Source organism: Solea senegalensis, linkage group LG1 (genome assembly GCF_019176455.1).
Source record: "Solea senegalensis isolate Sse05_10M linkage group LG1, IFAPA_SoseM_1, whole genome shotgun sequence".
Classification (NCBI taxonomy): domain Eukaryota; kingdom Metazoa; phylum Chordata; class Actinopteri; order Pleuronectiformes; family Soleidae; genus Solea; species Solea senegalensis.
In genome coordinates, this window is record NC_058021.1 from 13,310,572 (window position 1) to 13,326,631 (window position 16,060).

At 41.8% G+C, this 16,060-nt stretch overlaps 1 protein-coding gene across 3 annotated transcripts in view; it reads left to right on the top strand.

Annotated features, from left to right (window-relative positions):
• Positions 1 to 380: 380 nt before the first annotated feature.
• LOC122767258 (laminin subunit alpha-3-like) overlaps positions 381 to 16,060 on the top strand; it is a 56,582-nt gene continuing 40,902 nt past the window's right edge. Inside the window, exons 1-4 of one of the 3 annotated variants that reach the window (XM_044022701.1) lie at positions 381 to 931; positions 1,802 to 1,954; positions 14,627 to 14,744; positions 15,925 to 16,043. In XM_044022701.1, the coding sequence (XP_043878636.1) occupies positions 674 to 931; positions 1,802 to 1,954; positions 14,627 to 14,744; positions 15,925 to 16,043 (648 nt within the window). In that variant the 5' untranslated portion in view covers positions 381 to 673. The remainder of the gene's footprint in view (positions 932 to 1,801; positions 1,955 to 14,626; positions 14,745 to 15,924; positions 16,044 to 16,060) is intronic. The other 2 variants (XM_044022684.1, XM_044022692.1) reach the window with 2 other exon arrangements.

The following is a 16,060-nucleotide window of genomic DNA, read 5'->3' on the forward strand; positions in this document are numbered from 1 at the left end:
CTTCATTCATAGTGAGTACACTCATAACATAATACCCTTGCCCCTTATCCTTACCTTAACCATCACAGCTAAGTACGTAACCTTGACCTTTAACCTAACCTAAACTTAATTATAGCCCTACCCCTAAAACCAGGTCTTAACCCCAAGAAGGCCCTTTAAAAATATGGGGACAAAGCCCAAATACAAGAACACACACACACACCTCGTTTTTTAATTATAGCACAAATTGAGTATTTGAATGACAAAATAGCGTTTGATATGAAATATATAACTAGTATCATTATTGTGGATCAGGGAGGACGCGCTGCCGTGACGCAGTGTGCACTTGTGATTGGAGACCTTTGGCCTGAGCTCGTTAACGTCGAGCTCAGAGAGCGTCGACAACTGATCGCTGCAGCGAGGCGAGAGCGCACGGCGCAGTGAGAGAAGAGAAAAGAGGCAGAGCTGCCGTTGTTAACATGATGCGGGCGCAGAAGAGCGCACACCTCCAAGAGCAGCAGCAGCAGCAGCAGAACCCGGGATCAACTTCAACTTTTGTTTTGACATAAGCGGATGTGTGCTTCGACTGAAGGAGACGAGAGCCTCGCGCGTAAAACGCGCAGCGCGCTTCATGGAGATGTGTAGATGACAGGAGGTTTGCTCTCCGCATCTACAGGGTTTTCCAGTGTGGAACATGGCGAGAGGGAGGATGAGAGGAGCTCATCTCCTGGCTGTACTCTTTTCTTTGTCGACGGCACTTTTCAGGGACGCGAATGGACAAGGAACCTTTAATGGCTTCAGTTTGAGTCCTCCGTATTTTAACCTCGCAGTGGGCTCCAGGATCTCTGCCACAGCAACCTGCGGACAGGATGAGGCTGGGACACCGAGATATGATTTGTACTGTAAGCTCGTCGGAGGACCAAACATCGGACTTCCTACTCAAAACATACAGGTGAGAAGGTGAAGTAGGAGCGGCGCAATATCGGCAAAAGGAGAATAAGAGAACACATTTGTAATCTGCTGCGCGTTCACTCAGTGTATTTTACTGAATAGATATAACCTTTATTTAAAAGTGGGGAAGAATTTGAAAGAACATACATAAAAAGATTCCTCAGCAGTTATGAAATCACCTACAAAAAGACCTTTGGTCATATTTTGACATATAATAGTTTATAACTTCAGCAAATTATTGGATGAAAGCCAAGAGTCTGTAGCTCTGTGTGGCCACAAATAGAACCTTGCAATTTAGTGTAAAAACAAGTTGTATAAAAGAAGCAAAACTGCCAAATAAACATCTTTTTTGTGAACTGCTACCAGTCCTCCCCTGTGATTGTGGTACTATGATGTTATCAGTAAATGCAAGAGTGATAGCCAGGGTTGATGAAGTTGTGTCATCAAGCAGACGTCAGACAAAACATATTTAAAACAAAACAAAACATAAACAATCACACAAAACAGAAAATCTCAGTCACGCAAAACAATCTACAGTCATTTAAAAGAGTTGCAGGCCTTTAGTGGACGGTTGTTGATGATGCAGCAGAGTCCATGATCTGCACTGAAACTAAAACTGAAATCCAAATTCAATCCTTTGCATGAATGAAGCAAACATAACATTGTGCTAATAATGACAGTAATAAATGATATGGTCCCTGCTAGAAATAGTTTTACATCATTGTAGTGGAGTTTTCCAAAAGAAATAAGAGGTTCTGTAGTTGTGAAGCTCTTCCTAAGCTTTATTTGACCGTGTTTGCAGTAGACCATGGGTTTGTCAGGAAATGCTCATTTACTGTATTTTTGCTGATGTTTGTTTTTGACCATGCAGGGTCAGTTCTGCGACCACTGCTACTCCATTGACCCAAACAAAGCCCACCCGGTGACCAACGCCATTGACGGCACAGAGCGGTGGTGGCAGAGCCCTCCTCTCTCCAGAGGGCCGATATACAGTGAAGTGAATGTTACCCTGGACCTGGGGCAGGTGAGATTAAAATACCTAAATCTACTATGAACAGCTGTTTACCTGCTGCAACCTGCTGTGTGTGTGTGTGTATAAAGATTGCTCTGTGGTGACAGTAAATATAGCAGCTGGATGTAACATAGGCAAGAGAAGGAAAGTGTTTTCTGGACTGGCTTGGCGGATGAGTTAAATCATGACATAGACTATTATGCTCTTCTTCACTGCTATTGTGACATGATTAGATATTTTCTGTTTCGATGTCATCAGATCAGTCTGCAGTGATCATGCGAACAATGTCCAACAGTTGGATGCCTGTCAGGAATGTGACTCACGTATCTTTGTCTGCTGGAATATGCTTCCATCATGAAGCAGGAGTTTGGGCTCATGGCCCACAAAACTGTACTTCACACTCAATTATCCACTGTGAGGAAAGAGAGGAATTCTGTGTCAGGATTAGGCCTCAGAAGGATGTAAAATCAGAATTGGAGTAGAGCTGACAGGGGCCTCGAACACTTGTGCGATTTGGTTTGTGGTAGATGAGAGCAAGAGAGGAGCTCCTCTCTACACATGTTGCATTTCTGGTCCCCAGTGGGCACTGTGTCAGACAATGGGTGTGGGCTTTTCTATCTCTGTTTTTAGACCGACTGAGCTGAGCAAAGATCCTTCAGGGCTAAATATAGACCACGCTTACTGGAGGATGGACACATGCAGGGCCTTTAGGGAAGTCTGACTTTAATACGTGGTAATGCTCAGTTTATTTGAGAGCAGGGAAAATAGTATTATTGCATTACGGTGTGCTATAAAGAGTGCGGCGAGATCTCTGACGACCAAGCACACAACACACACCTGTCGCACACATTTTCTTCTTTTGATGGGATCTGATGCAATCACCATATTTACTGCATATTTACTCAGTTCTTGTGTTAAGCAATTCTGAGAAAAAAGAAAGAAAGCAGAAAGCCACTTGGTGGCATAATGGGAAATGAAAATGATTTGTGATCCGTTATTGAGGACGTCTTTGTACAGCTACTTAACATCTGGTGCACTATCAACAAACAAGCGAACTCAAGCCAAATAGTTTTGCAAGCATGCGAGAGAGAAATGAGAGAAACGGCAGACAGAATGAATTAAATATACGTTTCATGGCTGATTATGTCTGCATAAACCATATTGTAATCAGAATCAGAATACTTTATTGATCCCCGAGGGGAAATTCTTGTGTTACAGCTGCACCTATTCAAAGAGCATGAAAAAAAAGGATATAAATATATAAGAATAATAAAAAGAAACCGAACAAGAGTAAAGATAAGTAAACATATGCACTCTTATGTAAATATGTGAGTTGTTATTATTATTATTATTATTTTTTGAAATCCACAGGATAAATGAAGTATTCAATGAAATGTGGGTTAGACTCAAATGAATGGCTCTTGTGGTTTCTTTCAAGACCAACGCAGGTGGCTGCTCTGCCGTTGTCTACACAGCTTTCAGCAGATATATTAGATAATGGCATCGCTGATGTTTATGTTGAAATGACGGGGTTCAAAGAGAGGGGGCTTTTTTTTTTTGACTGACTGATCCAGTTCCGTTTCTTTCTGCAAAGAGGGTTGTTCAGCTATGTCTGCCTCAGTAAAACTAGACTAATCTGATGAAAAGAGAACTGTGATCCCGAGACAATCATTTGTACTTACCGCTATCATGACATTGATCATTTTGAGTTTAAATGTCTTGACAGATAATGGAAGGATTGTCAATAAAATTCTACATATATATATGTATGTACACTCATGGACTGTAATGACAAGGGATGTCTTGATACCTCTGTCTTCTCTCCCATATGAATGCTGGTATCACAACCTTGAGGATTTATCGATACAGATGTCAGTCTGATGCAGTCATTTCTACAGCTTTTAAACGACTAAGCTGCCAACAACATATTTGAACTGACACATTTACCAACTTCACACAAACAGCCATTTCAAAAACATACTATAATGTTCCATCTATATAAGAAATGCTCCTATAAAGAACTGAACCGTCACCCTGCTGATGTTTGATCCAGTCATTTTGACCACTTTTCAGATCGGTACTAGTAGTATTGTATCGGCTCATCCTTGGTAATAACTTTGATTCCCTGATTATTTTTTTATGTAAAAACATCATCCTGTGAAAATATTTACTTTGACTGACCCTCTCATCAGCCCTCATTTTATGTTAAACTCATGTAAATCTTGACAGTCTGCCCATTGAGGTGCATTCATTTGCCGAATTGTGTAGAGTGATATTAGCCTGTCACTCTACACCTTTTTTTTTTGTCATTTAACAACAAAATAAACTTTCTTTTATATTCAAATATCATACACCATTGCTTCATCCACATCTGTTTGGATGTATAAATATGTAAATGTTTGTGCTGGGTTTTAATATAGATATTGACAAAGTTTTTTGTTCCACTGCTAATCTGGGCCAGACTGTGAGTTCAACAGTTAGTGTTCAGTTGTTATATTTAAAATGTAAACTAACACACAGTGGATTTCAGCGCTTTGGCACCCATTAAGCAAATTAAAGTCCACTTAATAATGTGGTCTAATGCACTCGGCTGAATATAGCGTGATAGTGTTAACGCGATAAGGTTTTCACTCCTGCTTGTAACTCAGTCTCTTTCACTGTCGCTGCCGTTTTCATTAAAGACGGAGAGAGATAACTGTGCACTGCCACACAATCTCTCTAACTCCACGGGATCTTAAATGGAGCTCTTTATTGACCTGTTACCATGGTGATTTGCAAAAGCAAGAGATTTTTTTTCCTTACACCAGACGCAGACTAAACTCAGAGTCAATATTGTCAGAGTAGATTGAACCAACACAAATCTGTGTTTTAGTTATGCAAAGTAAAACTCTGACTTAGTGATCTCAGGGTTCACAAGGCTTTGTTAAACCTGCTCACTGGTTTGGTTGCATAACAATATACATTATAGTTATACATTAACTATTATTATATAAACTTTTTAATACAAATATGAAGGTTCAATATAGTATACATTCAGTACATTCATATACAATATTCAGTATACTTATTTCCCAACCACTTTATTGGAACACATCCAGGAAACATGGATGTAACATGGAGTTTTAGAAAACCACGTATTAGTGTGACCTACCCTGACACTTGAACAATAGCGTGACCCTGGCTCTCTTAAAACTGGAGTGGAACCCTAATTAATGTTTTTGGTAAAAGCTTGGTGTTTGTTCTACTATTTCATGTTGGAAAATATAGGTCTCTTCACACCAGGTTTATTTAAGACAGGCTTTCATTCACATCATTCCAATCCAAATGCCACTGATCGCATAATTAGACGGACACATTTTTGTGTGTTGTGCAAACACACTTAGAGCCACGAATGTAATTGCTGTAAATGTTTTACCTTGGATTTGAGGAATGTTTCTGTGTTTAACGATTGTTCCTTTGTTTGCTGTTTAGAGAGAAGTTTGAAACCACAATGAAGTCATTCATTCAGTAATAATCTCAGTCCTTAAAGGAATACTTCACCATTTTGCATTTAGCTTTGTATTACTAGAATAGGGGTAGTATTTATTTATTTTTTTTAAAAAAAGGGGTTCCCAACCTCAGTTTCCCCTGAGTTGAGAAATATCTTCCTTCTTTTCTTTGTTACGTGCCCACCACACTTGGTCCTATTAGCGTAACTGTTAGCAAAGATGGCAGACACTGTTTACATTGTGGGAATGAGGTCCCGTCCTCCTATGAGTGGGTCTAAAAAGAGCGCAATTGGTGTTGCAGTTTCAAGGCTCGGACCAAGTGTCGCTGGTGGGCACGTAACGGAAAAAAAGGAATGAAGATATTTCTCGACTCAGGGGGAAACAATTTTTCAAAAATACTACCTCTATTCTAAGTATTGAAGTGAAGTATTCCTTTAAATTGGGTGCGTGTAGCTCAGTGGTAGAGTGAGTTGTCTTTCAACTCGAAGGTTAAGGGTTTGGTTCCGGCCTACGTGCCGGTGTGACACTTAACCCCACGTTGCTCCTGATGGCTGTGCTGGCAGCGTGTGAATTGTCATGAAAGATGAGTGCTAGAAAATGCGCTGCACATACATGTGCTGTATAGATGTGAGTATCTCACTATCATCACCCAGCTGCACATCAGTGTGTTGGATTTTGTCCTTGTGTGGACATGATAGTATGGTGCTATTACCCTACATTTATCTGCTGCCTCACAGATGCCCTCATAGGCTGTGTTTTTCAGATTTCCCTTTCTGTTTTATATCAATTAGTCCTGAGGCTGAGGGCTGCCAGTCACGTAACCTTTTGTCTCTGTGTCTTGGGTGAAAAATCTCCTCTGGATAAGCCCGATGTGAGCAGACAAGCTTTTCCTTCCTTGTTTTTGTGACCCCTCTGCTCTCTACCCGTGACCCATGATGATAGGATCTTACTCCTCCTGTATGTCAGATTAAGCAGGCAAATGAAGAGGCGTGTTTGTTTATCAAGGGATTAGCAGAGAATATTTGACTTTGACTTTAATTAGATATTTATAGGAGCCTACATCACAAAGGCCTATTGCATATAAGTTAAACTCTTGATCATTTATTTAGTCGCCAGAATGATCCCAGTCTGTACTGTACGCGTCGCACATCGTACCGGCTGCTTTTCCGAGAACTTTTGCCCCTGTTAAACTATTTACGGGACACAGTAGGCAAGGCATTGTCCTGGCAAACATTCGCAACATGCATCACTCCTTTTTTGTGGGGAATGTATTTTTAGGAGCCCTGACCACATGTGCTTATCTGCCTGAGTGAGCCAAGCGTAGACCATGTGAGGCAAACATGCCAAGGGCTTACTGCTGTCTGTGTCCCATCTGATGAGGCTGAGCTGCCTTTGGTGGGTGTTAATGAACATCAGTAGTCGTTGTTTTATGTGAAGTTTGGATTAGTTGGGGAAAGTGATGTTCAGTTCGGTTAAGGCTGTGTATTTATTCCTGTGGCTGACATGTGTTTGACGTGTTGATGACGGAGCTTTGAGCGGCGGTGTTGTGGCTTTAAATGCACTCCGATCGCGGAACATCTTGTTGTTTATCTCTGATTTATAGACGTGTTTGCTGAGCAGGCGCTGCCATTGGATACTCGCGCTTTTCACTGGAGGCTGTGAACATGTGCGACATACTAAGACTTTAAATGCTAAAGTTGCAAGACAGAAAAGAGCTGGTTCATGTTTAATGTTCATGCAGATGTTTTGGCACTTTTTTTTTTGCAATCACTAACAGACAAAGCTTCTAAGAACTTTATTTTAGAGACATTCCCCTGGAACCTAATCCCCTCTCTCAGGGGTCCACCTCCCACCAAAGAAGGGTTGAATGTTTTATTTGCAGCCGTCGCCCCCTTTTGTGTCAGAATCCTTCGAGGCAGTATTGTGTGACATCTTTTCTGTGCTCTCAGACTCTCACAAAGGTTTAGTTCTTCTTAAGCCTTGCTGAAAATGACCTGGCCTTTTCTTTTCATTTGATAAATGGATAGAAGTGGAGAGGTGGCGCAATTTGGTGGTGAGAAAATACTCAAACAGAAAACAAGGACACTTGTACGCAAGTGTTTTGACAGAAAACATTCAGAGTACCCCTGACATAAGTGCTCTAAATATTTAGAACACAACCAAGCATGTTGCTTGGATCGTGGATGCATGAATGATCTTGTGGGTGTCGACTGTGTCTGCATGGCGATATTTCATTCAGCCTTCTAACGCATGCAACAGGTGGTCAGTGAATATGTAGAGTCTATTTTCCAAATTGAATTCCCATGTGATTTGAACATATTACAAAAGCGATACAAGATTATATTAAATCACAGGTCAATATCTTCCTTATATATAAATATGTATACACACACACACACAGTGCAGTTGACACTGACATGTCCCTACTGCTGTAGTGACCATAGAGGTGATGTAAGTGCTTGTCTTTAGCCGGGCTGCCTGAGGCGCCGGGCCAACCCGGCAGATATTTACTACTCCACAAACAGTCACCTCGTGCAGCAGCAGCAGCAGCGGCAGCTTCTCTGGCTCTGCGAGTGCATCACAGCCTCCTAAATCTGGAGCTCCAGTGTGGAAAAGCTTGTGGGGTTATTGTAGGATCTGTTCACCCTTTTCAAAGCCCGTGTCATCAATTCATACATGGAAATGCTAATTGGTGGTCACATTTACTGACGCAGGCACTGATGCAATGGGATGTTCTGGAGAGCAGGAGTTTTCCTACGACTCCGTTTCATGAACAATAGTGCTTCCATCAGTCTACTCTCATCTGTGGCTATTGATAGAAACTGCAAAGGTTAACTTTGTCACATTACAGTCATTTATATTGTACTAAGTCAAGTCACTGTCGTGCTTGCAGCATTGGTTTGTACTAGAGGTTGGGCAAAATATCGATTTGGTGATATATCGTCGTCCTTCCTCTTGCAATACGATATTCGTATATCGCAAGAGGAAGGACGACGATATATCACCAAATTAATAAACTAAGACGCTCTAGAGTAAACAGTCCCTGCCAGTTTCACTCCACGGCGACTCGTGCGCTTCGGCTCGAACCCGTTCAGAACCAAGTTTCGAGGGGAGTCACTACTTGATGTCTCCTCATGGCGGCGAATAACGGAAACTTGGGCGGAGGTTACCTGGCAGAAAGCGTTCACAGATGTTTTGTTTTCTTCAGTTTGACAGATATCGTGATTGTCTGGCAATATATTGATTCACAGGATCATTGTATCATGATATTATTGGTATCGTATCGTGAGGTACCCCAACACGTTTCAAGGTCTTTGAGGAAAGTACGTGTAGAACATGTGCATTTGTAATGTGTTAAAGCTGTAGTGCGGATCCTCTATTGCCCCCTGTCACACAGACAGTTTGTAAGGCAATTTTTCTATACTACTTTGGTAGGTTATGTGTTGTTTATCTGTCCTTTACTGCAGCATTACTTGTTCTGACTGCACCCAGGGAAGTTGGAGCTGTGAGGTGCAGTCACACATAGTCAGGCATTTGTGATGCTGGTGGAGGAAGCATGTTTCACGTTTGTGAGAAGCTGAAATCGTGATTATTAAAAAAACAAAAAAAAGAAGAAGTTTATTTTTATTAATAGGGTCCACTTCTAAAAGTTTGTGCGGGCGGTTCTTGGTGTTTTCAGCCATAGTGCTACTGTATGAAGCTGTTTTGCTTAAGAGTTGGGTGTAACTGATCGGCATAATTCACCCAGTGTAGAGCTGCAACTGCAATGATTATTCTCATAATCCATTAATCTGTCGGGTATTTCCTCGATTGGTCAAGTATTTGTGTGGTCCATAAAATGTTGAAGAAATGTTGAAAAATGCTGATTGGTGTTTACCAAACCTGGAAATGATGATGTTCTCAAGTGTCTTGTTCTGCCCACAACAGAGCGATGAAACCAGAAAATATTCCCATTTAAGAAGCTGAAAAATCAGAAAGCTTGTTTTAATTATTACCAAAAACCTCGAAAACCGAATAATCGTTGCAGCCCTAAGTCAGTACAGAAAAGAACACAGCGAGGTCTTGAGCAGCTGCACCTCAGGCTTTTACAAAGAGAAAATTGCTAACAAGCAGTAACATGAATATACTCTATGTTTTGTAGTACAACTACTACCACCAACTCTTTTGACTCTTCGCTTCTTTGTTACCAAACGACTAATTCGGTCATGGAGACAGAGAAAAATACACCAGACTAACCCATCTCCCCCTCCACTGCCCACCTGTCACACAGACAAACAGTTGTACATTGCATTGTTACAAACTGGAGAGCAACTGTTCCAGCCTATTGGTCTGCAGCGTACGCTGGTCTGCCGCGGCTGATCCACTCAAACAGAGGGAGATGCCTCATCGCCTTTGAATTGCATTCTTCTGATCTCACAGCAAACTCTCGGGAGCTCTCAGTCAGAGTTCCAGCTGCTTCTTGACAGCGAGTTTGAGTTCTCGTTTAAATCTCACAACTACGTCTTTCGTAAATGCGCTCCGTCTCATCTGCACATGCGTGCATACATTATCTGTTACTAGAGTGAGACAGGAGCGGCAGAACATTAAATAGATGGAACAATAGACATTTTAACTTGTGTTTGAAATGGCTGTGGCCAATTCCTTAAACAGCTCACTTTATGGTTCACTGAGCAGCCTTGGTGGAGGTTTTCGCTCTCCGAGTGCTTTCTCTAAATTGACTGTGTGTGTGTGTGTTTGTCTAAAATCATTTCACGTGTTGCTACAAGTGTATTGAGCGTGGAAAAAATGTTAACACGTTGCTGTTTAAATGTTGTTTGGTCATGAGAGACGTGGTTGCCTCTGTTGTCACGTCGCGTTAATTAGAAGGCCAGAGGACAGCTGGACACTTCTTTACCTTATATATGTGACACTTATTGCAGGAGGTCAAGGTCAAGAATTTGAAAAGTAGAAGCAAAAGAGAGTGGGGCTGTCAAACCGTCCTGTCACAGTTCAACCCCTGACTTGTTTGACACCCACCAGCGGCCTGCTGGCACAGCTGCCTTGTTCTTAGCCTCAGGCTACAGATGCAGGGAGGAGCAGAGGATGGTTCTGCTCATGGATTCCAGAAGCTTGTCAATGTGGTTCATGTCTCTCTGTGCCACTGAAATCCACTGCTGGTGAACGTAGCATGCCGTCACGATCTTTCATGCATTTATCAGGCAATAAGTAGGTGTTTTCAGGAGTGAGTGTGTGTGTGTGTGTGTGTGTGTGTTCAGACTGGGAGGGCAGAGTTTAAGAGACATGTCTGAAATAAGAAACGCCGTGCCGGCACATGCCCCGTGGTTCCTAGATCATGCTGTTTGTTTGTGATTTGTTTTATATTGTGGGGAGTCTTGCAGGCAATTGTCATCATCCCTCAGGGATTTGTTCCTGAATGGTTAGTCAAATGGGTTAATGAACAATAATAAGTCAATTTTGAAGTTAATTGTTCACAATAAATTCCAGCAATTCCTGTTTAGGGCTGCATGCTAAGGCTTATTGCCAAAAACACAATTTAAGCTTCAAATCAGTTGATATTAATAATTATTGTGATAATAAAGCGTCTGATTGTTTAACACAGAAAACAACAAACACTTTTCACAAGTCTGAGGCTTGAAAGATTAATATACTTATTGATTTGTTATATTGATATTGAAGATTAGTTATATTGATAATGATGCCGCTTGTGTCGACCTGTCGTAGTCAGATGTTTGGGCGATTCACAGGTGTAAACCTGACTAACCTGGTGAAGCGATGTGAATTTGCTTTTCACCAGTGATTTGCTGTTTGCATCCAGAGAAGAGAGTTCTGTTGTGGAGTACGTTTTTTTTTAATGTTGTATTAGTGTGTGTTCTGTGTCTGTGCTGTTTGATGCTTTTGAAAAGAAGTGACTCATGGCTTTAGCAGCACTCTCCGCTGCCTGAGCTGTGGTGCCGTGCCCAGCAGAGGTGCGGCTCACTACAACTAGCTTCATATTTGTTTTCATGTCCTTTGACTTCTTCTACTAATTATGTGAGCGCTCAGGCTGTTGTGTGCCCTCTGCTGGTTTCAGTTGTAGCTACACAGTATGTGCGGTCCAGAGAAATGACTCACAAACGAAAGAAACAGACATTGGTGAATAACAATTAATCGACTAACAATGAATCATTATCATCCCTAATTTTGTTGTTCACCTATTTGTGAGATGATATTCAGGAAGGTTTTTGAAGCTTTCCTTGCATTAGTTGCCAGCTTTTATGTAGACCTGATTTAGTCATACAATTAGTTTAATGTAATGTCCAACCTGAGTAATAAATGCAGGGTAGGAAATAGCCGGCACAGTGATATAAATGCACACCACATATTAAATAATGGCGCTTTTCCACTACCCAGTTCCAGCACGACTCGAGACGGTTTTAGCTTTTCCATTAGCGATAGTACCTGGTAGATTTTTTTAGTACCTGCTCTAATGAGGTTCCAAGCAAGGTCACAGATTGGTCAGAGTTTCGTCACTGGGAGACGGCATGAGCACGACGTCCGACACAGGAATCAAACAGAACAATGCCGAACTGTAGATCAGTTAATCTCCAACCTTTAGCGAGGACGGAGGAGTCTGGTGTATTTAGCGACAGCACTGCCTCGATGGCGAGCTGCATCACAACCCCATCCGCTGTATTTCATTTCAGACTGTGTCAGTTACACCGAAAATAGCTGCTTTGCAAGACACGAGTCATTCGTTTGTGTGTGTCGTGTATAAAGCGACGTCACAGCAATTTCATGCAGCCGTGCTATGATGACTCCGCCCACATTGAGGAGGCACTATAAGAGAGTTTCGTTGCCTGTGGCGAAACATTAAAATTTTCACCAACTTTGCCGCCCCCTTTCTTGTACTCCATGATACTTATTGAAAAGTTTGAAGCAACTTTAGATCCTCAACTTGTCCACAGTGACCTCACCAAGTTTGAAGGTGATCCCATCAGGCTCTAGGACAAGTTTAGTTCAAATACCATTGGTGCAAAATGGCCAAAATCGCCTCTGTTTTGGCATGCAATCCAAGATGGCGGCCTTCCTGTAGGATTTGCAGGTTTGTCGTCACTGACTTTTTTGACCGTCCCCACCTAATGAGTATGTGTATTAAGTTTTGTTCATGTACGTTAAACCCGACAGCAGATGACCTATTACAAGTTTTTTGCATCCGTTTTTAGCCCCGCCCACTTTCATTTTTTGACGCACATTTCCCGAAACACTAATATACGTAATTTTACACCAGGTCTGATGTGGTTGCAAAAATTGGTGAGTTTTGGGGTATGTTCAGGGCCTCAAAAACGCGATTTACTTTGGTGAAGAAGAAGAAGAAGAAGAATCCTTACGATTACAATAGGGTTCTTGCAACCTTGTTGCTCGAACCCTAATAAAGGATTATTGTCATCCTTGGAACACTGTATAAACTGTCTTGTCCATCTATCTGTATCCACCACAAGCACTAAGTTTTTCACTATTGTGTGCTGCTGTGAATAAAATCCTTGTGAAAGTGGCTTGCTCTGCTTTGGGGGCATTATGAGGTAAGGGGAATGTGGCGCTATGTTTGGAATCTGACCTGGTCCATGTGCCAGCCAGCACGTCTATAGCCAGACCACCATCCCTCCCTTCTGCCTCCTTTGTCGTCATCACAAACCATGTGAACTAAACTTCCTCCAGGTCCTCAGCAGGACTAATATATTCCGGTTATAAGCTCCATTACAAAACCGTGGCTTCTATTTTTAGCTGGTTAGCAGCCCACATTTTGTTTGTGTGTGTGTGTGTGTGCGCGCCATTTATCTTTTTTTGTTCTTTGAGCATCCTGTTCCATGTGGGTGGAAATGCTCCCTGATTAATTTCAAGACACACCCCATTCAAAGTTCAGGTCAGGAGGAAGTGAAGTGATTTTATTTAAAAGACAATCAAGTCAAGGACTTGATTGTCTTTTAATAATAATCCTGATTTGCAACTTAATGATTTTGTCAGGATTGTTGACACTTTTCAGACCACAGGAGCAGACAATTCCCCAGCTGACCTGTGAACTCTCTCACAATCCATCAACCCAAGAGCTACTTGAACCTGAGGCCATTGGTTCTCAGGGATTGGGGGAGCAGCAATCCATCAGGATACATGTGGATTCTTCCTGACACAGACCATGACTCTGCAAAGTCTTTACCCCTTTAAAATGTTTACATGGCTCCCTGCCCCATGTAAAGAAAGACAGATCTGGATGTTTCGAATGCCCTCTGGGGGTTTTCATCACAGGTCTGAGGGATGCAGACGAGTACAGGCCTGCCTTCATTCTGTGATGTTCTCCAGATGTTTTTTATGTGATGATTTTTCGATTTATTTGAATAAAGGCTTCCTCAGCATACAAAAAAGACAGCCCAAGCCGATCTATAAAAAGATGGTCTTTACACTTTTCACTTAAATAGTTTGCACTGCACTGACGTTTCACAAAATAAACCGTGTTTCAGCATCACAAAAACAAGACAGGGTGTGGTGGTGGTCAGGTGTAGGTACAGAGACATTTTTGTTGACATTGTAGGTGTTACGTGCAAGGTTTCCATTCCAAGCCACATGAAGACAGTTCCAGACCGTATAACAAAGAGATATTTTTCCCTTTCCATCGTACAATGTTCAATCAGGCTGAAGTCACCCGCTTGTACGTCTTGATTCGGAATTTGGTGAATTGCAAAGAAAGGAGACTGGAGACTCAGTGTGAAACAATAATTACACAGTTTTCTGCCCTTGTATTTCCTGTAGATCCTGATGGAAGGTGCAGATAGAGAGTTGAGAGAACAGATTTGGATCATGTGGGCTTAGGGCTGATGTCTTTTTACTAACCTGGCTGCACCTGCACAGCTTCTATTGCTGGCAAATGTCGGGGAATCGTTTGTGCTTTGCGCTGTAGCTGCACGGATACTGCTGCAGCGGAAATAATCATAATAAAACAGGAGGTTTTTACTTTGATGTGAAGTGGAATGGCTGAATTTCCATCACAACTGTCCCTTCTTGGGCAATTAAGCATCCAAGCTGATTTAGAGCCCATGCCTTCACAAGGAAGGAAATAAGAGTTGCACGCCAAGACTTTGGTAGAGCACAGGAAGCTAAAATCCAAAATCCGCTCAGAGCAGCGACAGCCTTTTGTTTAACCTACTCTTTGTTTTCTGCTCTTTAGCTCTTCCATGTGGCCTACGTCCTCATCAAGTTTGCTAATTCACCCCGTCCTGACCTGTGGGTGCTGGAGCGCTCTGTGGACAATGGCAGGACCTTCACCCCCTGGCAATATTTTGCACGTGAGTTCCTTTGTGGCAACACATCCTGCACACTACTGTGTTACATATGTATTGGGCAGCCTGTGGCCAAGTGGAAAGGGAACTTGACTTGTAACTGGAAGGTCCGGCCCGGCCAAAAAGGGCTGGGGTACCCCTGAGCAAGGTACCCAACTCCCAATGCTCCCCGGGTGCTACTCAGTGTGGCAGCCCACTGCTCCTAATTCTAGGATGGGTCAAAAATGCAGAGGAATACTTTCCCTAAGGGGATTAATAAAAAAATTAAAAACTAACTTTAAGTGGTGACTGATTGTTGTTAGTCGTTGGTCAGATAGGAACATAAGAAAACGCAGGTTCTAGTGTCTCCCAGTGAAGTTGGGATTAATCAGGAATGCGTTTCATCATATTAATCTGTAAATCAGTTTTTGACTAAATTATGTTTTCCATCGCTTTTTTCCCAGCTGGTTAAATTTTTGGATACAGCAATGTTGTGTGTAGAATAAAGAAAACCACTTCTAACGAAAATGCAAATCACAAAAACACGGGATTGTCAAAAGCATTTAGTAACGAGCAGCTGTTAAATCATTGCTATCGCTGCTTTTGAAATCCTGTCAGTCATTTACAATAAGTGCTTTCCATGGCCCGACATTTTGTCTTTCTGCGCAGATGCAATTAATAATGTTAACCGTGGCTCAGATCCCGTCATGTGCCCCTATAATCTGTGCCAGTAATTGAGCATGTTCAATTCTAGAGCCCTGGAACAAACACGGCTAGATGGAATGCAGCCACTATGATCAGTTTTAATTACATCTGTGCCTTCCCTGCCAAGACAAGTCAACATGTCTGCAGAGCAAAAAGAAAAGGCCTGTTATGAAGACGAAGTGAGTTGTGTTCACTGACACACTTCTTTCATTCCCGGGAACTGATGATGTTTAATATCTGGGAGACACCCGTGTTTGCGTATTAGTATTCTTATATAGTATTCTTAAATGTCTCTCCTTTTATTCCGTTCATTTAGCTCTGTTTTTGTTTGCTCCTCACAAATTACTTAATAATGACACTCTAAACCCCAGCGCTTTAAAAAAGAAATGATGCTTTTAAATGCAAACAATACACATATTTTCATATTCATTCACCCATTTATTCATTTATTAAGATGTTATTTTGCAGCTGAAATGAATGTGTTTTTTGTTGTTTTTTTCAGATTCCAAGCACGAGTGTTTTGAAAAGTTCGGAAAGCATCTCAATGGTCGTATTTCAAGCGACGATGACCAGATCTGCACCACAGAGTACTCACGCATTTTGCCTTTGGAGAATGGAGAGGTAACATTTCACATCTG